At 40.7% G+C, this 24151-nt stretch overlaps 1 protein-coding gene across 5 annotated transcripts in view; it reads left to right on the top strand.

Annotated features, from left to right (window-relative positions):
• The window catches only part of mdn1 (midasin AAA ATPase 1), a 326227-nt gene that overhangs the window by 36143 nt on the left and 265933 nt on the right, over positions 1-24151 (top strand). For all 5 annotated transcript variants that reach the window (XM_061812802.1, XM_061812803.1, XM_061812800.1 and 2 more), the window contains exons 11-15: positions 2577-2755; positions 9893-9974; positions 10129-10224; positions 17689-17801; positions 20444-20592. In XM_061812802.1, coding sequence (XP_061668786.1) covers positions 2577-2755; positions 9893-9974; positions 10129-10224; positions 17689-17801; positions 20444-20592 — 619 coding nt within the window. The remainder of the gene's footprint in view (positions 1-2576; positions 2756-9892; positions 9975-10128; positions 10225-17688; positions 17802-20443; positions 20593-24151) is intronic.

The raw sequence follows: 24151 nt of genomic DNA, 5'->3' as shown, positions 1-24151 counted from the left end.
AACTTCGGGAGGCGTTGTTAAGTGCCCTGTACGGAGGGGTCAATTGGATGACACGACACGGAGTCATATGAGAAAGGTTTGTGGTCAGATTAGACCATAATGAAATACTGTGAAGCATGGGGGTGGTAGCATTATGCTTTGGAGGTGTTTTTTTGCACATCGGACAGGACGTCTGCACTGTATTAAGGATGACCGCGGCTATATATGGTGAGATTTTGGGGAACAACCGCTTTCCCTCAGTCAGAGCATTGAAAATGGGTCGTGGCCGGGTCTTTCAACATGACAATGACCTGAAGCACACAGCCAGGAAAACCAAGGAGTGGCTCCGCAAGAAGCATATGAAGGTTCTGGTGTGGCTTCGCCAGTTTCCAGACCTAAACCAATAAAAAAAAAATCTTTGAAGGGAGCTGAAAATCTGTGTTTCTCAGCGACAGCCCAGAAACCTGTCTGATCTAGAGAAGACCTGTGTGGAGGAGTGGGCCAAAATCCTTCCTGCAGTGTGTGCAAACCTGATGAACAACTCCAGGAAACGGTTGACCTCCGTACAGGGTTCGCATGCGGGCCTAAAAGTCCCTAAAAACACCTAAATTTTCGAAGGTGCATTTAGGGGCTCCTAAAAGTCCTTAATTATCTGCGAAAACCGGTCAAGCCCCTCAAAAGGCCTTAAATAAAAACAAAAAAATCAAAGGGAGGACCTCTACCGCCAAAATTCTCCCCAAAAAATTTAATCTTATTTTTTAAAAAAAAAGCGATCCGTCTGGCGTCCAAAACAGCCGGAAATTAACGAAAGTCACCGTGTTGACAACTAGTCGCCATCTTGTCGATATTCCATTGTTTCCGTGAGTAGGCATTTCACTTAGTCTTCGTTACGATGTAGCATAGTTCTTTCATCGATCCAACTTGTATCACGGGGAAGTGCATTTTTCAAGAAGCTTGAGTTGAAACTAAGGCGTTTGGGAGCTGGGTTCATCGAGATCCAAAAGATCGGCACATGTTTTACTGCCATCTGTGCAAGCAGAGTTACCAGCTTGAAAAGATGGGCATCAAAGCGCCGGAGTTGCACCGGAAAAACAGGAGACACGCTGATTTAGCAAAGACTCTCTCATCTTCCGTTGGTATGAATCTGTTTCTAAAGTATCAAGATAGTGAAGCATCAACTTCAGGCAGTGGTACTAGCAAAGCATGCGCACCTACAGTTGTCCAGCCATCGACTTCAACCAGCCAGAAGTCAGCCTTTATGAACGTAGTTCAATACACAAAGACTGACTCGTTAAAGGCAGAGATCGTGTGGACTTTAAAAGTGATCTGCAGCCATTACAGTTACAAATCTTGTGAAAATAATTCGAAAGTGTTTGCAGTCATGTTCCCAGACAGTGACATTGCTAAAAACTACCACTGTGGGGAAAGGAAGACTTCGTACCTGGCTACATTTGCCATCGCTGCCCACTTTTCATCTCTACTGCCTCAAAGCCAAAAAAGCCAGAATAGAGACTGACATATCAACGCTTATTGAGAAGGCTGACAGGCTGTGTGAGGAGGCAGAAGAGGAATCTGAGGTTTATCACCGAGGCCAATGCACTCGGAGGCAGAGCAAAGGACAAGAGAGCCACTTTGGCACCTCTGCAGCAACAAATAAAGGAGGCACTGGGTAGGCTCAAGGAACTACAATAGGGGAGATGAGACAGACATCAGTAGAAGACATTTGTCTTTATAGTTGCAATTGTAGTTAGAATCTGTTTTTCTGTAGACTTATGTGAAGACATTGACAATGGTCATATAAATGAGAACTACCACAAGGGACGACAGGTGATCACTGTCACAGGTACTGAGGTACTGGAACATTTGATGAACCAAGAATGGTTATGGCACCATTGGGTGAGTCTTTTTTCCCTACTCCTAATTTCCCACGATGGCCTGAAATTTTTCGTGTCGCCCCTAAATTTTTTCCGTTTACAAGCCAACCTTTGCCTCATCCTCGAGGGGTTAAATGCTTCATTGCAGGTTCAGGTTGATGTTTACCACATCATTCTTTATGTGGGGTGCCGGTACTTCATTCACACTATCATGACGCCACAAAATATTAACTTCTACAGTCTTTAATCATATCCAAAAGTTTCACTTTTTTTGTCGCTCCATCAGCTCCCTCTTACTCCTTACTGTGACCAGGCGTTTTTTTTTTTTTTTTTTTTGCTGTCCACAAAACGAAAGCAGCTTAATTTTCAAGCAATCCTCTAATTTTACATCTTTTCTATTCAGTTTGGGTGTTTCAGCATTGCCAGTTGGCTTCAGAATTTGCTCCAAAAGGCAGATCTTGCTTTTTTTTTTTTTTTTTTTTTGAGCGCCTCTTAGTTATATAGTACGTACTGTGAGACAACTTTTTTTTTTTCCCCTTTTGTGCGGGGGTTGGAAAAAAAACTCAATGCACTGAATCCGCGATAGGTTATCTGCGAAGTAGAGGGATTACTGTACCATTTCGCAAGTGTCTTTAAGATGTACTTGAGATTTAACATTGCTGTTTTAACTAACTACATTTACTGTTGTTAGATTGACCTTAATTTTATCTGTTCTGTGTTTAGGTGGTCATGAGAAAGTATCCATCTCTGACAATGGTGGCAGATCGTCTCTTGGATGTCTACTGTCATCTTACTGGGGAAAGGCACTTAGATCTCTCTTCCTCTCAAAGCCCAATTGAATACCAACAATACAAATCTGAGGAGAGTTCCACTTGGCTGGAGGGGAGAGCATTGTCCTTAAGGTATAGCTAAGACACAAATAAGTTTATAAAGTACTTTTCCTTCCTTGCCTATGCATGTTCCACACACACATACATTTAGGCATGTGCATGCAAACCCATATAAACATTCAGTGAAAAAATTAGAACACCCTTCTTTCTTCAAGTTCTTGTTCATTGTCATGCCTCATACCAGTAAAGGTACAGTATATTACCTGAAAAATGGAATGATCATGAGCCCCCCACCCCCATGATCATTGCATTGTGCACGTGGTGTCAGGATACTATTGACAATGGATCATGAAGTTTCAAGGCATTGAAGTTCACGCAAAACCACAAAACATGTCAAAAAACTTTGATCAAGGAAAAACTTTTCCATACCTGGTATGGTAAGTTATGCACCGAAACAATCAACGATCATATTGTGTGCATTTTGAAAACAGAATAGCATTTATTTATAGATGTACTAGACATATTTCATTCATAATACAATTTATAAAACTTGCACGTTAAAATTGTTGATCATCCTTTGATCATGCTTGCAGCCCCCAGACCACCGGCTATTTTTCAGTCTTTTTTCATTCCGTCAAATCACATGCTTGTTTGACATTTTTACAGAAAAATATATTTATGAATTAAAATCTGACAACTTTGACCTAGTTTCCTGGACCTGGCAAATGCCGCCTTCTGTGATGGCTTACCTCTGACGCCACAACTCGGCACTTAGTGTAATAGCTTTTTCTCTTGCAGCACTGCTTGTTGACGCTGAAGAAAAACGCATTTGTTTCGATAATTCCTCTGCGATTGTAAGATAAAATTAATCTAACAATGGTGAAGAAGTCTGTTTGGTTCAGATTTGTCGCAATTTGTATTATCCTGGTCACAGTTTTACATTATGCTCTCAAAGACCTAAGCCTTAGTAGACAGTCGGTCAGGTTTGTGCAAACGAAGAGGGCTAAGTTTTCCAAACCCAGTCAGCAGTCTGTCATATGCAGTAAATATTTCACCTTGGACTCTTTTTATTAATGGACTCATGTGTCAGGTTGGTTTTAAATGTAAAAAAAGTATTAAAATCTGCATCAGTGCCTACCATACAGCCAGTTCCGACACATGAACAGATCGGTCTTGCTAAAGGGACCAAACGTGAAATTGGAAGATCCCCCAAAGAAACTACAAAAACTGTGAAAAACAAGACAAGTTGTGGAGGTATGTTAGTCATGTTTTGTTTCGTGAAAACTGTTGCCATGGTTGAATGAAAGCAGCATGTGTTTAGCTTATGTTCTGATCCATGCAGGGTTTTTAATTTTAATTAAATATGTAGTATTAAAACAAGAATTTAAGCATTACATACTAGTCACTCCCAGAATAGTTTCAAACCACTAAATAATGTATATAAGCAAAAACTGCGATAGTTACTGGCATTGTGTATTTATGTGGGAGAAAACACTATTTGTAATACTTTGAATTAGATCAGATTAAATTAAACTTTCCTTTGTTCCTTCATTGTCATGGAGATTTTATCACTATATGCTGCTTTAAAACCTCCTCTAAAAGACGAAGCAAGGACTGATTGAAATGAATTCGTGCTCTCCAGGATACCTGTTTTCACCTGATCAAAAATCTTGTGCACCATGAAATTGATTAAAATAAACCTGTCCTTTACCCATACTTTCTTCTCATTTTATAAACTTTGAACCTTATTTTTCAATATTAATAGCAGCTGCTGCAGGAAGCATCTTCTGCACAAGGTTGACGTCAAACCAGCAGATGCCATCTTAGGAAAAATCCCAAAATTGCCGGACTGAAGAAGTGCCTGTTGTCAGGTTCCGCTTATCTGCAGGACTAATCTGGAAAAATGTCCTGACCGACTCTCCAGTAAAAGGGTTAAGCTACCCCTTTACCCCAGATGACTCTTAACGTTGTGCGTGCAGGAGGATGGGAGCTTCTTAAGTCGGTGTCGAGATGAATTCGCCTAGGTGTACTAACTGCCTTTAGTTTTGCAGAGCCAATCCGCTCTGCCCTCACTTATCAGCCCTGGTCGAGTAACCTTAGAGTAACAGGGTGACAAAATGATCACTCCGCTTTTACAGCAGCTTCATCTTTTATGAATCGATTGCCAATGACCTAGTAAATTTAACAATCCTTGTTAGGATCATACGGATTTGTTTTATCTTAAACCAGAGATTATCAATGAGTGACTGATTAAAATAGAATTTTACGACTAAATGATGTTAATGTTGTTGACGCTCGATCTTTAATGAGGTTGAATGGTAATAATGAGACAACTCAATATAAGAATGACAAAGATGAAAATGGAAGTTTTAAGTATTTAATAAAATGATAAAAATTGTTCAGAAAACATTTATTACTCGACAGTCATACCCGCCAGACGCGGGGTACGGTTGCGATGTTAAGGTAAATTCAATGTTAATTGAACATAAATCAATAGAAGGAAAAATGATTAAAATGATAATACTGATGGTATGTAGGATGACATAAATAATAAATAGAGAATAGCATAAAAAGTAATAAAAATAAGATCAAAAGCATCAGAAATTCAGGAAAATTGACATTTTGGAGTGAGCCTGTTAAGGGTGATCAAGTCCTACATAGCTCGAATTTAGTAATAAGGATTTTCGGGATTAAGAATATATTGTCAAGCCAATTTGTCCTCCATAGGTAACCACGTAATATCGCTGGTATTATCCTGCCATTGTCTTATTATAGTCGTTGTTTTACTTGCGCCCAATCTTAAATGGAGTAGTCAAAAATAAGCATTCCTAGTTGTTCGAAGACTTCTCCGCCCCAGCTTGCCACACGACTATTACACTTATAGAAGGACCTTGTCTCTTTGTCAGCGAGAAACGAACAAAAAGCCCCGGACTTCCGTATCCAAGGTTTTTATAGATTTTTGGTGGAATATTCTGGAAAAGGTTGGCTGAGTCTACGCCCAGTGGGAAGGGTTCACTTTGTTATCCTATTAGGCCCCCTTCGCCATCCCTGGGTTCACTTGTCATGCCCCTGTTATCTTCACTCAAATTTTGGGCCAGGCGCCCGCAAACTGGACCGTCAATTTCTATTTAATCAATTAGTGCATCTTTAAAAATGTAACCACAAACTTGCGTTCAGTTTCACCCTAGTTTTTAAACTCACATCGAAACTTAACCCGACAGTGGGTTTGGAACAATGATACGCATTAAACAGAAATGCATAAGCTGTCCCTTTTCCAGAACATGGGATAGTCAACCAATGATGAACGAGATGCCAGTAGGTAACCAAATGTTGTCGACAGCTGTCCTGTATTCTGGTTGTCAGATAAACCCTATTTTATGTATCCTGCAAATAATGAATGTTTCATCCATTAGCAGGCAAACATTTCAGTGTCACCAAAATTTCTATATTGCATCCACAGTTATCATTGGAAGGAAGGAAAAACAAGCAGAGCTAATTGAGGAAATCCCAGAAGGAATCCATCTTGATACTGTAATATGTATTTCAATCTCGTGTTCTCAAAGTCTTCATGGAACCCTTAGAATCATATTCATTGCTCGAATTATTGCAAAATTCATGTCGTTGTCAAATTGGTGTTGAATGACAGTGCCTTTTTTTTTCTGTACATACAGTTTTATCTTGGTCTCATCGGACAAGAGAATCTTATTTCTTACCATCTCAGAGTTTTCAGGTGTTTTTGAGCAAACTCTTATCAGGTTTTTTTTCATGTCTTGCCATAAACAGGGTTCGCACGCGGCCCTAAAAGTCCCTAAAAGCCCCAAAATTTTCGAAGGTGCATTTAGGGGCTCCTAAAAGTCCTTAAAACTGGTCAAGCCCCTAAAAAGGCCTTAAATTAAAAAAAAATCAAAGGGAGGACCTCTACCGCCAAAAATCTCCCTAAAAAATAAATGAATCTTTTATTTAAAAAAAAAAAAAAAGCGATCCGTCTGGCGTCCAAATCAGCCGGAAATTGTCAACGGAAGTTACCGCGTTGACAACTATTCGCCATCTTGTCGATATTCCATTGTTTGTTTCCGTGAGTAGGCATTTCACTTCATCTTCGTTACAACGTAGCGTAGTTCTTTCATCGCTCCAACTTGTATCACGGGGAAGTGCATTTTTCAAGAAGCTTGGGTTGAAAGTAAGGAGTTTGGGAGCTGGGTTCGTCGAGATCCAAAAGATGGGGCACATGTTTTACTGACATCTGTGCAAGCAGAGTTACCAGCTTGAAAAGATGGGCGCTGGAGTCGCACCGGAAAAACAGGAGACACGCTGATTTGGCGAAGACTCTCTCATCTTCCGTTGGTATGAACCTGTTTCTAAAATATCAAGATAGTGAAGCATCAACTTCAGGCAGTGGTACTAGCAGTGCATGCGCACTAGGGATCGCAAAAAAAAAGCTTACTTTCATAACCAGTTTTAACCGAACAGCTGTAGCAAAAAAACGGTACCAAAGTGGTGTTTACATAATTCACCCGCGGGACCTAGAGTTGGGGTGCGGGGTTCCGCACGGACTGTTTTTGTTGTTGCTCTTCCGGAGTGACGAGTTCAGAGTCCTCCCCCCCCCCCCCCCCCGTTATGCGAGTAGTGTTTTGATGTCTGCCAATAAAACAACTTTACTCCCATACTTTAGAGCGTTTCCTCGATGCCATGTTTGATGTTTCTTTGATTTAACTGAATGTTCTTTTGAGTCCAACTTTACTCTAACAGCGAAACTTGAAAAAAGTAGAAATGATGTTGGAAAAAATAGTGAAATGTGGAGTACCGGAAGAAATGATTAGAATTTTTAACCGATTTCGAAAGTCCGATTACGGTTTCGGTTTTAAAAAAACGAAAACCGGTTATTTGGAACCGGTTGCGATCCCTAATGCGCACCTACAGTTGTCCAGCCAGAAGTCAGGCTTTATGAACGTAGTTCAATACACAAAGACTGACTCGTTAAAGGCAGAGATCGTGTGGACTTTAAAAGTGATCTGCAGCCATTACAGTTCCAAATCTTGTGAAAATAATTTGAAACTGTTTGCAGTCATGTTCCCAGACAGTGACATTGCTAAAAACTACCACTGTGGGGAAAAGGAAGACTTCATACCTGGTTACATTTGGCATCGCTGCCCACTTTTCATCTCCACTGCCTCAAAGCCAAAAAAGCCAGAATAGAGACTGACATAGCAACGCTTATTGAGAAGGTTGACAGGCTGTGTGAGGAGGCAGAAGAAAAGAGGGATCTGAGGTTTATCACCGAGGCCAATGCACTCGGAGGCAGAGCAAAGGACAAGAGAGCCACTTTGGCACCTCTGCAGCAACAAATAAAGGAGGCACTGGGTAGGCTCAAGGAGCTTGAGTAGGGGTGCTGAAACAGACATCAGTAGAAGACATTTGTGTATATAGTTGCAATTGTAGTTAGAATCTTTTTTTCTGTATACTGTTATGTGAAGATGTTGACAATGGTCATATCAATGAGAACTACCACAAGGGGCGACAGGTGATCACTGTCACAGGTACTGAGGTACTGGAACATTTGATGAACCAAGAACGGTTGATGGCACCATTGGGTGAGTCGTTTTTCCTTACTCTTGATTTCCCACGATGGCCCTAAATTTTTCGTGTCGGCCTTAAATTTTTTCCGTGTCAGCCCTAAATTTTTCGTGTCAGCCCCTAAGAATGCCCCTAAAAAGCCCTTAAATTTTTTTGGTAAGACTGAGTATGAACCCTGCAAATGTTTCCTGATTCCAGATTCGAATTCAGCATAAGAAACTGTATAACATAAGCAAAAGGTGTTTTGAAGACTTTCCATACTCTTTAAACCCAGATAATCTTATTTTCCAACATCTTGGAGACTTTTTTTTTTTTTACCCCCCACCAAACTGCATCCGAGCTTTCGTGTGTAACCCGGGCAAACTCTAGAGGGTCTATCACGGGACCTGGGACTTTCTTGAGATGGTCCAGCAGGAGGTGTTCAGAGGACTTCAAGACCACAGATGTTCTGGCCACAGGCTGGTTGGCATTCAGACCTGAAATTGCTGGATCTTGGGGACTGGGATGTGTTGGAGTGTTTGAAACAGGATGGTGCTTCGAGAGCTCTATTGAAGATCTGTGTGAAGACTGGAGTGAGCTGGTTTTTGGTCTTTGAGGCACGATGAGGACACATGGTATGAGCCTGCCACTTTGGTTATCTTGTTTCACGATGTCTCGTATCCTGTTTGTGGATGGTCAACACAGAAGTCAAAGGTGTTATGGTAGTTGGTGGTGCAACTGTGTGTGGGGTATGACAATTTTGAAAATGTCAATTACAAATGTGAAGTAGAAGGCTTGTCTTTTCTTGTTCTTGTTGGACATTTCAACTTGATTTGCGATTATGATGGAAGCCAAACAGATTTGGTTGTTGATGGTTAGTGGGGGATGCAAGGTTGTGCACTTTCTTGAGGTCCACAGGTCCACTATGATCCTTTGTGTTCTCCAAATTTTGCATGAGGCCACTGTTCATTCATTGGCGAACTCGTTCTCTGCCACCATATCGTTGTGTGTGCCCCCTTTCTTTGTGGCATCAAAATTCAGAAACTAAATTTTGAATTTGAACGGTTCCAGAAGGACTGCAATGTTAGTTCCACGTCCGATTGGTTCTCGATGCCTAACCCAATCAGTCTATCTTACCCGGTGAAGATAAAGCCAAGAACCATTACGGCGCCATCGGGGATAAATTTACAAAGCAAGTCTCCGTAAAGCCCAGGGCAAGGGGAGAGTCTGAAGTCTTTAACACACTTTGTCAGAAGATAAAGCATGTCCATTTTGTTGGATGGGGAGTGTAGATCAGGTGAGGTGCATTGACTGGAAAGCCAAACTGCATAGTTTTGCGGAGCTTAGTGTGCTGACGCGCTTCCCCTTTCATCGCCTACAGGTCCATGTGCCATAAACGGCAGCCGCCCCCCTGGTGTGTAACTCAAGGAAAAAAAACGGATTCCCCAAAATAATTTTTTGTCCAGTTTTGCCAAGTTTATACAAAAAAAATGTACAATTTGTGCACACCCTAAAACGTACAAAATTTGTTGTTGGCATTTTTGCTACAGCCGTAAATGTTTGGAAACGCTCACTTCTTAATGATTACACAGTTATCACATATTTCATGTCTTTGCTTCAGATCTTAGTGGCAATTTGTGTCTTTGTCATTCTTAGAGATTTGCTGAAATGGTGTGAGAGGATCAGCCTCAACTTCAACAGCACTTCTTCAACCACCGCGCAGCATGTGTTTCAAGAGGCAAGGAATTTTCTCATTAATACATAGTTTTCAGGAAAAATGTTTTTCATGCTAAGACATGAGGAAAAAAACCTTTCAAATTTAACAAATACAAACCGATGAACCATTTTGGTTAGCGTCCATGTAAGTAAATATATATGTACACATTTTTCAGGCCCATGACTGCTTCACAGCAATGATGTCTCACCCTGAAAACCAACTGCAGATGGCTGAGATGATTGGAAGCAAACTCAGTATCTCCAAAGAAAAGGTATTTCAAGCCAAGTATTAATGATGGTCAACAAACATAGGGTAACAATACACACTTTAGAACATGATAAATGACTTGTTTTAAGGAAATTAATTTCATTTTCATCCACACTATGTACGACTCTTTTTTTCGAGATGCCTTTGGTTCTGGTCCAGGCATAGCTGATAATGTAAAGCAATCTTTTGCTGTTCTCACGTCAGCTTTTTCCCTTTAAGTGGAATCACTCGTTCTCACATGCCTGTATGGGATATACTGGATGTGCAATTGCCCTCTTGTAACTTGACTGAAGCTACTTCTATGCAGGCCTTTTGGCAACTCAACCCTCCCTGCACTCATGCAAGTACTTCAGTACATTGGTCCCTCGTTCTCCAACACAATCCATTCCAGAAGGTTGGTTGAAAACCAAAACATTCGAAAACCAAAGCCCGTTTTCCCATTACAATGAATAGAAAATGAAATGATGCGTTCCAAGCCTAAAAAAAGTTTGAGATTTTTTTTTTTTTTTTTACCTTTTCGGGATAATAAACTGCATAGTAGAAATACATGTATAGTTTAAATACTATATATAACCAAATCATTTAAGAAATATATTTATTTTTTGCTTAAAATGTATCCTAGGCTGTGATTGCATTGCTCTTGCCTTGTAAACCTTTTTTTTTTTTATTAGCGAAAGTGCAGAATAACATTAAACAAGCAAGAATCAGGAGGAAAAAACAGACATTGATTTTTATTTTCACAGAAAGTACGCATCATAAAAAATAACTTGCAACTAGAGGTAGGGTTAATGGAACACTGCAAAACAGTTTAAGATGTCTTCAGTGGGGGTGACTCGCCCCTTTTTCACAAAGAACGAATCTATTTCTGCTGTCTTTTAAGACAGACTGAAGACTGGCAGACTGAAGTGGCTCATAAAATTTTGCAGTGCTCTGAAACATTCAGCTTTATTAGAGTGATGAAGTTTTACAAAATTACGGATGTCGTTCCATTTAGCGCAGAAAGCTTTAATATCGGCACTTGAGACATCCTTCCTGCCTTAAGCCTCATCAGACATCTCTTCCCTTCCTCGCCAACACTATCCCCAGTTAAATGCTGCTTGTTCACAAAAATAAGAAGCAACTTTTCGACTTCCTCCAAGATCTTTGGCCTCTGCTTGGTCAACATGTTTGCTCCTTTAGCAACATTACTTGCTTTGAGGGCATCATTGTGTTTCAGAATGGTGCTGATTGTCGATTTCGCCATGCCATATTCTTCGATAGCTCAGAAACACACACACCAGATTTGTGCTCGGCTATCAAATCCTTCTTGAAGTCAACAGTTTTACGCACCACTTTCCATTTTTCAGCACCAGCAGTTCCACTTGCATTCGTTAGAGCCATTATCGGGGGTTAATGTTGCTCAATTTGAAGAAAAGAACTACTGTGAAACATCCGCGAGCAGAGGCGCATGTGAGTTAACTGGTTGCGCGGCGCGCGTTACGTCTTTTCATTTTTTTCGGGGGTGGTTTCGAAAGCACAATAACAAATCGACGTGGGTCAGCTTTTCGGGGTATTCAAATACCAACTTTCGTTCGAAAACCAAGGCAAAAAAATATCAAACCGATTTGTACAAAAATCAAGATGTTTGAAAACCGAGGTACCACTGCATCTCTTGTTAATGTTACCTACTGTTTTGGCTGGTAGAGGGTACTGGTTTTGTGTAGTCTTTGATAGCATTTTGGTTTAACAATGGACATAAGTCCAGAGATCCAAGAAAAAGTCACACCTGTCCTAAGGTGTGTGGCTTTTTTTGTACGACTAGGTTCAGCTTGAAGTGCGTTTCCTCTGTCAGAAGTCTACAGGTTCTCCTCCTCTAACCTGAATAAGAAACTACAGTCAGCAGGCAAACAGCCTTGAGTAATCTACCTCTTTTCCTTTTTGCTTGTCCTGTTAGGGGTTGCCACAACGCGTCATCTTTTTCCATGTGTACCCTCTCATGTCTTTACAACACTTTCTCTTTGGTCTTCCTCTCGCTCTTTTTCCTGGCAGCGCCGTCCGTCCTCTTCACCCTTCTATCAATATACTCTCCTCTGGAGGTGTCCAAACTATTGACGTCTACTCTAATTTTGTCTCCAAAACATCTAACTTGGGCTGCCCCTCTACTTCTAATGAGCTAATTTCTAATCCGATCCACCCGTTTACACCTATAGACAACCTCATATCAGGCTTCGTACGGGTCAGAGAATTTCTGGAATATCATGGAAAGAAACGTTGCCTTTTCCAGGTCTTGGATAGTCCGGTAAATAAAAAATATTTGGGTTGGGTCAGGGAATGTCATGGAATTTTCAGTCAGTGTGACTTGATCGCACTCTAAAATCTGCACAATTGAGCACGAAAAATCATGTGCGTAAAATTTGTTACGAGTAGAAATACATAGACATTCTCAGCGCACATGAAAACTAATCCAGCAGTGAACCACAGCCTGACACCCCCTCCCCCAACACGGAAGCACACAGTCTCCTGACAGTTTACCTGACTCCGCCCACCTTCGGCTCTTAAAGAGGTACACTCTTAATTACAAACACTGTCCAACCACACAGTCTGGACAGCGTAGACCAAAGAGTTAGACATGCTGCTTGTGTTTACGCTCTAATAATGGTAAAAGCAGGGATGAGAATTTTCCGGCACTCCCTGAGAAGGGTTGTGTCAGGAAGGGCATCCGGTGTAAAAATTGTGCCAAACAAATATATGCGTTCATCTGAGATGACACGCTGTTGGGACCCCGAAAGGGAGAAGCCGAAAGAAACTCCTCCATTTTTAATAACCATAAATTTCACAGTCATTATGATGCGCCTACTTGGAAAGTCATGGAAAATTCATGGACTTTTGATTCTCTGGAAGTGTATGAACCCTGTCATCCTCATTTCTGCCACCTCCAGCTAGGCTTCCTGTTATCTTTTCAGTGCCACAGTCTGTAATCTGTACATCATGCCTGGCTTCACCACTCTTTTTATCAACTTTCCCCTTTGTGCATAAAAAAACTAGGCTTGAATAAATGTAATCAGCGTGCACAAGGAACTGGCACACACCTCAGCTGATGTCAAACACCCAACTTAATACCGCAGCATTGTGTGTAACCATGGAGAACCATGTCCCTGACATATTTATTTTGTGATGTAAAAATGTTAGGGTTGGGGGGAATTTTTAGGATGGTCTGTAAATCAAAGCAAGTTTTTTTTTTCTTTTTTTTTTTTTAAATACCTTAACACTGCAAGCAGGAATGGGATCAGATCTGATCCCTGATGCAGTTCCACCTCTGCCTTAAATTCCTCTGTCACACCTATGGAACAACTCACCACTGTTCTGCTGCTTTCACACATCTTGTACTATTCTGACATACTTCTCTGCCACACCAGACGTCCACATACAGTACCACAGTTCCTCTCTTGGTAATCTGTCATAGGCTTTTTCTCGATCCACTAAGAGAAAATGTTGCTCCTTCTGACGTTCTGTGTACTTTTCCTGTTTAACATGCCTTTCTCCTCGAAAGCCTGAGGAAAATGGGCCGTTCAACATAGTGTTCAGAAGAACAATATACAGGGTTCCCACACTACTTCGCGCTTCACTTTTTGTAGCTTCAGTGCTTTGCGGGTTTTTATTAATAAAGAAATACAGCCAGATCGGCATATTGCAGAAAAGACACATTGATACAATACCCGTAATTGATTCCCGGCGACCAATGAGAGCACATGTGGCTTTATCCTGTGAGTCGATTGGTGGCGCATCATATTGATATCCATTTATCCATATCATACCATAACCTATGCTTGGCGGTCTATAAACTTAACAATAAAATAATCTTTGGGTCACCTTGAACTAGAAAACACATTCAAAGGAGCTAAAATTACCCAGTTATAAATGTTATACTGAGATAATGACTTAACAATATCACCAATAGCACTGCCTTTTTCCGCTTTTCCCTGCCACTTGTTCATAAAATACAAATTTGCTGGTGTTATCTCATTTAAATAGCGACTACCGATTCTTTGATAACCACGTTTAATAAAAAGTCCAGAACACAGGTTCTAATGCCATTAGTCAACTGATTTATTACCTAGTAACCTGATGTTAAAAAGAGCTAGTCTTGCAGAGAAAACTAGACAATGGTTTAATAAATTCACATTTAATCCCCACTAAGTTTGAAGTTCTACTTTTTTTTTATGCGATATCTCTTTTCCAAACTTTTGCCTTTTGTAATTACAGGGATGGAAAAATACCTGATCTCCATCAGGAAAAGGTCTTCTGGAAAGGCCTTTGCATATGTCAATCATATTCACAAATAAGATCCTTCTTGTTTGGAGGAGAGGGACCTTTTGCATCTCCGTGGATGGTGGTTTCAGGCGAGGGAAGATGGGAGGTGGATCTTGGTGTGGTGTGGCCTGCAGTCAAAAATTGACAGTAGTCTTCAGTCTATCTGCCAGACCAAACATTGCATTTAGGCTGGTAGAGAGTGAGTTTTGCTCGGGATTGGCTCCAATTTGGCACTGAGCGGTTTGAAAAATTTAAAGTGCTGGCTCATCTTATTTGTCATTTGCTCCTCCGATTGTTTGGATAACCCTAATGAGTCAGTCTGCCCTATGTCTTACCTTAACTTTTTCTTTGTGTTGTGTACACATTTGTCCTATTTTATTTTTGGGCCATTGAATGACATGCACAGTAAAAAATTTTGGCAGCCAATACCTTAACTCCTTGTCGATTTAGACAGAAACCATCTGCTTCATAAAGATGTTTGTGCTCCCAAAAAGCGGGGATAATTTTCAATGAAACTCAAGGATAGTGCGATACACACTTCGCTTCACTACTTAATTAATTGACGGAGCCCTGAGAAATGTTCAATCTTACAAATATTACAAGTTCGAGGTGTGTAAACTTATAAAAATCTCAGCATCCAAACATTGCACTTTGGTCAGGAGATCAATTGCTTCAGTATCTCTGATTGTTGTTTGAGAACATCCAAGCACCTGTGTTTTTAATGACAGATTTTACAGTTGGGTGCTGATTTGTGATCTTGAGGATTTTTTGCGAGATATCAAACACTGTGCCATTCGTAAAACACAGTACGTTGGTGTTTTTTTTTTTCGCTGCAAAAATGTTTCACATCCATGATAGCTCCATCAATTATTCATGTTTGGTGTCCCAATTTTTTTCTTGTATGATTTAATTTTATACCTTTCAAATCTGATGGTGAGGGGAATGATCATTCTTGGCCAGGGCTTGTCAAAATGGATTGAATGTATTTGTTAGTCTAATGTTTTTCCATTGCGTCGCCTTTTTCTTGCGCTTCACAGTTCCAACCGCTCACTCGGGGTTGAAGTATACTGTGGCAAAGGCCAACCAGATTCCTCAGTAATCCGCTCCCTTTTATATGTCCCATTTCTTCGGGCTTTGCTCCCAATGAATTTCAGGCAGAATAACTTGATGATCCATATTTGATTTTATGGTCCTCATCTGTTTTCGTTAATGTTGTTGGTGTTGGTTAGCACACCTCTGCACACCATTTTGAGACATCGGTAGAGTTGTTTGTTTTCCCAACTATCACCTCCACACACACTTCAAGACGGTGGATCTTCGTTTCTCGAACTGGGACGTTCTGCAGTTGTTCACGTCAATTGACCCCTCCGTGGATATTGCGCAATCCGCGTCACTGACCAATCAGAGGCCAGAGATCTGCATAAAACAAAGCCCATTTTTGCTCCCGCCATTTTCTCAGACAACATTGCATGGTCCAGTATAGGTTTGGTTAGCGTTTTATCGCGTATTTGGGTTATTTAACAAAAAATATGGTTAAGAGGTGTAGTCACGGACTTTGTAATAGTGACGACAGGTATCCGGAAAGGCTAGTTGGTGGAGTTCGATTCGTACCCTTTCCAAAACCGAAGACCCAGTATGAAAAATGCCTTTGATGGATCAAACTTTGTGGAAGACCGCATCGTCAACTAAATCCATCTAATATCAACCGGAACACATTCTCCGCTAGCATAACATTGCTACGTGTGAATGATTGAATGAAATCAGAAGCATGGCGTCTCTCTGTTAAGAATGTATTGTATTTAGAATCTATAATATATCGTTGATTTGAATGAAATGAGAAGCATGGAGTCTGTCTCAGTTCAGAATGTATTGTATTGTATTTGCCATTTTTACTGTTTGTCTTACGTCAGCGCACGTGGCGTGACGTCACTTCAGGAGGCGTGGTTAAGTGCCCTGTACGGAGGGGTCAATTGAAAAGCGATGCATCTTGACTGCTAATGTTGTTAACACCAGGCTCGTGTTAATTAGTGGAAAGTGCTCACGTAATGGTGAGATTTTTATCCTAAAATACTGAACTATGCGAACAACCTTGGTTAGCTCATTCGGCTGCAGAGACGCCGCGAGTCCCGTCACCTTATATATATATATATATATCTATATATATATATATATATATATATATATATATATCTTAAAAACACTAAATAGAACAAGCACAAGAATCCATCAAAAAATAGCTTTAATATCTAATATTTTTTAAATTTATATTGCAGAATGTAAGAGATGTTCCTAGAAAAACGGCTAAGACAAGCCTTGAGGACAGTAGTGAGTGAACTCAAACCAACCAACATTGTCTTTCTGAGCTCGCGAGTGACAGGTAGGGAAACCCACTGCATGAGTGGGCTTTCTCAGACTGCCAAAGTGGTAGTCACCGTCTGCTCTTTTTTTTTTTTTTTTTTTTTTATTGCTTTCTCAGGTCAAAGGTTTACATGGTTACAAGCTCACACAGTGAAAATGCTGGAACAGATGGCTACAACAACAGCACATAAACATTAAGGTACATGTTTCTTCAAGGCTGCAAGAGTGTCCTGATAAACCCACAAGAGAAAAACCAGGGCATTGTTTAAGGACATGTTTATGGTACTTTGGGGTATCCACTTGTGGTAGAAAGTGGGATATCTCCTCCCAGTGTTGAGGAGTATCTGCTTAAGGTCAGAATGGAAACATGCTGAGGTCAGAATGGAGACATCGCTTCCCAGTGTTCAGGAATATCTACTTGAGGTCGGCAGGGGGGGGCATCGCCTCCCAGGTGTCACTGGGTCACATTCTAAGTCATGCACGCAGCTCACAAAGAGAATAATTCAGACTAAGACTAACAGAAACAAACACATGCTAAAACAATTCTAACAATAACTATAGTAGTAATGATATACTTTTATCATGATAACTAACATAGTAAGGAATTCTTTCACACAGATAAAGAACATTTGTTTTTAATTAAGGGCTAGGCAGGGAAAGGGAAACCAGTGGATGCCGAACCAAATTCAGGATTAATGGGGAAACTTCTTTTTTTGTTACAATTGAGTAAAGCATGCTGATCTGTTTTTAAGTTAAAAGAATATATTTTGAATATGTTTCTGTTAAATATATCTATGATAGAAATTTTTCATGATTCTAGGTGCAGTACTTCTGCCAGATGTATCAGCCCGCCATCTCGTTGACTGAGCATGAGGCCTTGGTTGGCAGAGTGACTCTCATACGAAAGCAGACTGAAACGGTTCATCTGAGTATGTAAGTTGGATACTGAAGACATCAACCGCTTTGAACACCTCTATCCATGCATACGTTTGTGATACAATTCATCCCTGTCAGTCTCGTTGCCGAGCGACTCCTCACAAGGTGTGTGTGTGTGTGTTGTGTGTGTGTGTGTGTGTGTGTGTGTATCGGGGGGGGGTCTTTGAATGGATTAGGCTATTTACATGTCAATTGTGGTGTTACATACGAAAAATTTAAATTACGAAATGACTTCTGAAACGGATAAATTGGTAAGTAGCAGTACCACGGTATTGGTCTAACCTTTGTAGCTATAACAATTTCAACTCTTGTCCAAAGGCTTTCAACAAGGTTTAGTAGGAATGGGTTTGGCTGGTGAGTTGATCTTTTTTTTTTTTTTTTTTTTTTTTTGCACATTATTCTATGAGCAAATTTGTCATTGCATTGGAAAGGAACCCAAATGTGTTCTTTTAGGGTGAGAGCAGGACTTTGTGCAGGCCAGTCAACTTCATCCATACCAAATTCTCTCCTCCATGTCTTTATAGACCTTGATTTGTGAACCTGTACACAGAATTGTTGGAACAGGAAGGGGTGATCCCCAAACGTTTTGACTCTCCGTAATATCTTGATCTGGTGAAGTATTCATTGTTCCTTTCACTGAAGATCAGAGGGTAGTGTTTTGATCATTTCCAATTTAGTAGTAACAGTTTGCAGTTGGCCCCTTCCTGTTCTAACACCACTGTGAATTAGTAAACAAATCCAGGTTCATAAAGAGATGGACAAGAGCCTTTGATGTGAATGCACCTGACTGGCCTGCACAATCATGACCTCAACCCTTGAGAACACTCAATGAATTTGAGTGTAGACTGATGGCCAGGGATTCTCGTTCGACATCACTGAGCAACCTCACAAATACGCATCTATAAAGATGATCATAAATTCACTGTCAGGTTTACGCATCCTTGGACAGTCATTGACAGTTTCAGAGACATGCTCAGTGACATGGCATCCATTGAAAGTCAGGCTCACGCATCCTTGGACATTTAAAGTACATTTTCTCAAGGAAGGACGACAAGAGGAACTATTGCTTGTGAGGAGAACGCGGGATGTGTCTTTCATATTCTCCAACTCGTTCTGCCCACATCTCGATGAATCCTTGTCCGTAACGTAACAAAGCATACATGACAAAGCGTGAGTCGATAAACAAAGCATCTGTGACAAAAAAAGCCAATGTGAGTCTTTACGATATCTTCACCATCCTCTTGAGAATGTCAGTCTTTGTCTGCTGCATCACTGTCTATTGTTTCTACGGCCCCCAATGTGCCTCTTGATTACATCACATTGTTTAAGCAGATCATAGCAAAAGAGCATGAAAAGCAAACAATCAAATATTAGAACTTTATATCCACAAAAAAGTGAGCGAGGAGAGAACTTTATATCAGCATCAGAGCGCCCAAGGCAGCCGACAAAAGGAATATCGAGGAGTGCTTCACATAAAACAACTTAAAAAAATGTGGGAGGGATTACAACACATCACAAACTACAACAGTAAGAACAAGATGTGTGCCGGAAACACAGACTCCTCGCTGGCAGAGAAACTAAACCATTTCTTTGCCCGTTTTGTGATGGACAACTCAAACCCAGGCTCATCACAACCACCTCCCATCAGCGGCACACCGACGCTTCAAGAACATGAAGTGAGACATGTGCTCAGACTATAAATACCAGGAAGGCTCCTGGCCCAGATGGAGTGCCGGGGAAGGTACTGAAGGCCTGTGCTGATCAGCTGACTGGTGTTTTCTCAAAAATCTTCAACAGATCCCTGCAACAATCAACCATTCCCTCCTGCCTGAAATCTGAAACAATCAAGAAAGAAACAAGAAACAAGCCATTGATAGTCTAAATGATTACAGGCCTGTTGCACTCACACCTGTGATCATGAAGTGCTTTGAGAGACTGGTTGTACGCCATATAAGGGGATCACTTCCTCCCCCAAACTCTCCCTCCTTCCATCTGCTGCTGAACCCCTTGAACTCAAACCACTGAAATAACAGTACTCTAATGGAATATTATGAAGCGGGACTTTTTTCCATTTATTTTAGCAATAACTGTGCCTTGATGTTTCTTTTTTTTTTTTTTTTTTTTTAACCCGAGATGCTCTTCGATTTTATTGTATTTTATTGCACCTTGTGGAGAAGAACTCATCATTTCGTTGTATGCACAGCATATAATGACATTGAAGGCTTTTGATTTAATTGATATCCAATTAATCCAACATTCACATGACGCAACTCCCAAACCTTATGGAAAACCTTTCCAGAAGAGTTGATGATGTAATTGCAGATGGTGGCCCGATGTCATTTTAAACCCTGTGGGTTTAGTCACTTAAATTAATGAGTCAAGGCATGTGGGTGCTAGTTTTGGCAAATTAGTGTATGTTCACTTATTTATTCATGCATTGCTCATACGGTTCATTGTATATTTCCAAATCATTATAAAACCTTGAGGGAATTGCAGAACATGTTGTACCATATCTGGCAAAACACAGGAGTGCCACAAATGACAAAACCACATTTAAAAAGTCAGCATTAGATTTTTTTTTTTTTCTTTGAATTATTTTGACTAACTTTTTTTCCCCTTATATATATATATATATTCAGTGATCACCAGACCTTTGCTGCCACTCGACCAGCTGCTGTTCTACTGGAGCGACTGGCTGTTTGTATTGCTAAGCAGGAGCCTGTTCTATTAGTGGGAGAGACGGGTACTGGAAAAACCACAACTGTACAACACCTGGCCAGAATTACAGGTGATGAATGCTAAATTTGCATTGATGGAGACTAGGGATGATTGGCAAGGTGCAACGATGAATCAGTCACTTAATCAACAATTATCAAATTAATAGAATTTTGATCATTGATTAATCTTTTGCAGAACTTGTTGATCTTAAAATATTAATTTTCACAACTTTAGTCTCAACACAAAACCTTGATCTAATTAATGATCACAATAAAGCAGTGCACATTTAAGCAGACTTTCATCAAGACATTTGCAAACATCTTTTTTTGTCACCATTAACTAAAATAATCCCCCCCAAAATTTCCTCATTCATGTACACACAGCACCCCATATTGACAGAAAAAAATGAATTGTTGAAATTCTGTCAGATTTATTTAAAAAAAATAAATATTACACAACCATAACCATTCAGACCTTTTCCTCAGTATGTATTTGTTGCACCTTTTTGAGCTAAGACAGCCATGATTATTCTTGGGAATGATACAAGTCACACCTGGATTTGGGGATCATCTGCCATTCCTCCTTGCAGATCTTTTCCATTTCTGTTAGGTTGGATGGTGAACACTGGGAGACAGCCATTATCAGGTGTCTCCAGAGATACTCAATTAGGTTTCGGTCAGGGATCGGGCAGGCCATTCAAGAACAGTCATGGAATTGTTGTGAAGCCACTCCATTATTTTAGCTTAACGGTGTCATTCATGTCTAGTTTGTATGTGAACCTTCGGTACAGTTCTGTGCACGCTGGTGAATGTTTTCCTCCTCCAGAATGTCCCTGTACTTGGCTTCATTCATCTTTCCTTCAATTCCAACCAGTTGTCCTGTCCCTGAAGCTGGAAAACAACCCAACAGCATGATGCTGCCCCCACTATGCTTCAGTGTTGTCTTCAGGCACTTCCTTTGACCTCATGATTTTCATTTGCTCTGACACGCACTGTTAGCTACAAGCTCTTATGTTCACAGCTGTGTGGCTTTCCTAATTAAGTACAATCAATATAAAACGTAAAATACTCTGTATAAAAATCTAAAACGCATGAAAATTAAAAAAACAAGCTGCTGTACTTACTGCTGAGAGGTAGATGCAGGAGAAGAGGCTGTGAGAGCTATTGCTAAGGAAGCATGTGTAGGTTGTACAGACTTCTCCACCTTGAAGAATCAGGAACGCAAATCTTTCTTTTTGTCTCCCAGATCTCACGTTAGTACTGTACACTGTCCATCATTCCCCTCGTAACTTTTGAAAAATTCCATATTGGGATCCTCTGCCTCAAATTGCTCCATGGGTTGTTCTGGAAGTGAAAATACGTCCGCTAAGCCCTTGGTTGTGAAATGCCTTTCTTCTGGGGTTTATGGGAATTCGTCGTCTTGCGTTATCTGCTTCTCCAGTTCAATAAGGTCTTCCATTGATAGTTCTTCTCGGGAATCCAGAAGTTTCATGATGTTGTCCGTGTCCATCTCTAGATCCAACCGCCGACAACTATATCGATCACAGACTCACGAGTCTCCTAGTCGCTCACTAGTTGGGGGCGGGGCAGATTCTTCCACACGCCGTTCATGTTCTTAATGGCATCACAAGATGTTATACCCTTCCACAAGTCCTTATGGTTGAAGCCCTCTTAAATTTCTGTCCTCTCCAACGCCTGAACGATAAAGTAGGATGCCTTGAAGGATGAGATGATGACGTAATCCATAGGCTGCAGCTCCAGCAGGGATGTCATGTTGGCTGGGAGGTAAACAATCTTAACATTGGGTTGGATTTCACCCAAACTAGGAGCATGGCCAGAAGCATTGTCGAGCAAAAGTAAGACCTGGACGGGAATGTCCTTGGCTGCACATTCCCGCTCCACTGCAGGGACAAATTGGTTGGTGAACCAATCCTCAAAAACAACTAGTGTAACACATGTCTTCCTATTTGATTTCCAGATGACTGGTAGGATGCTCTTGAGTGCGCTGGGCTTTTCAGAAAGATAGAAGAGCAAAGGTTTCAGCTTGAAGTCCCCAGCAGCATTACCCGCAAGTAGGAAAGTAAACCTCTCCTTCCCAACTTTATGGCCCAGGGCATTCTTCTCCTTCGAGATGGAAGTCCGATTTCGGCAGCCGTTTTTGTCCACATTGAAAATTTGCTCCGCAAGATACCCACCCTCCTGGATTATCTTGGCTAGATAACTAGGAAAAACTTTCCCAACCGCTTCATCTGCGCATGTAGCTTCCCCTGGACCTTGAGATTATGTAATTTGACACAGGCTTTTAAACTTGACTCCAACCCTTTCTAGCAGTAAATTCCTCCTTCTCAACATTCTTTCCTTTCTGTCTTTTAAAGTTTGGAAAATATGCTGTGACTTTTGTTGAATAAACATTAAGCTGATATTAAGCCTGCATTGATTCTGATGCTCGATCCACAACGTAAGTAATCTTTCCATTTCGACATGAATTGAAGAATGTTGCTTCATGATCACTATCTTTCAAAGGGCGAAACACTTCACGTGCGCTAAAATATGGGCTTTCTCCTTGATAATGGTCACCACGGTCGACCAACGGACGCCCAAGTCTGAATGAATGTTCGTCGCCGTCTCTCCTTTTTCAGAAGTTTCTATGATGTAAAGCTTTGTTTCCAGGGTACCGTATTTTCGTGACCATAAAAGGCACAGTCTGTATTTAACACATACATAAAGTGCACTATATTATTGGGGGCATGCACAATGGCGTTCATGAGGTACTGAGTAACTGCACTTTTATTTTTGTGAGCAGAAGAACATTTATCTTTTTTTCACAGTGGCCCGGGGAACCAAGACAACACGTGATCCTCACTCACAATGTCACACCAAATGAAAATAATTACACCACATCAAACAGAACAGCAGAACCAGAAGAAAACAAAACAATCAGAACCATGAGCGAAGAAATAATTGTCACAAAACATACACCCCAAACGCGATTTATGTAGTTATTTTATTGCCTTTCGAACTTCCCCCATACGAATCAATGCCACTTCCTTGTGCTTCACACTTGCGTCTTCTATTCTTCCTTGTCTCTCATTTTCTTCATTCATCAACTTCTCAATGTACTCTTTCCATCTGTTTAGCACACTACTGGCACAAGTCAACACATTTCCATCTCTATCCTTAACCACCCTTACCTGCTACACATCCTTCCCATCTCTATTCCTCTGTCTGGCCAAAAATACAAAAAAAACAATTTGTCTGGAGCCGTAAAAAAATAAAAGCCTTATAAATGAAGGCAACGCATGCTGAATGTCTATCAGCTACTATCCAAATTATATAATGAACATTCATGATTCAATGTTTATTTTTCAACACGTGAAGATCCTTTTCTCCTCCTTTCATGTCCAACCTGGTGTACATGTCGTCATATGCCTCTTGTTTAGGCCTTGTCACCTCTACCTATGCCCTATGTCACATCTCAATGTATTCCTTTCACCTCTCCTCAGTCCTCTGTGTCCCTCTTCTTTGCTATCCTCACAAAGTAGTCTCCTGCCTGTCTCTCTGATCACCCTGGCTCTAGTTGTCCAGTCTTCCAGGACCCCCTCCTCTCCATCAAGAGCTTGTCTCATCTTT

This window comes from Syngnathoides biaculeatus, chromosome 23, assembly GCF_019802595.1.
Source record: "Syngnathoides biaculeatus isolate LvHL_M chromosome 23, ASM1980259v1, whole genome shotgun sequence".
Taxonomy (NCBI): Eukaryota; Metazoa; Chordata; class Actinopteri; order Syngnathiformes; family Syngnathidae; genus Syngnathoides; species Syngnathoides biaculeatus.
This window is presented reverse-complemented; position numbering and strand designations above follow the sequence as displayed.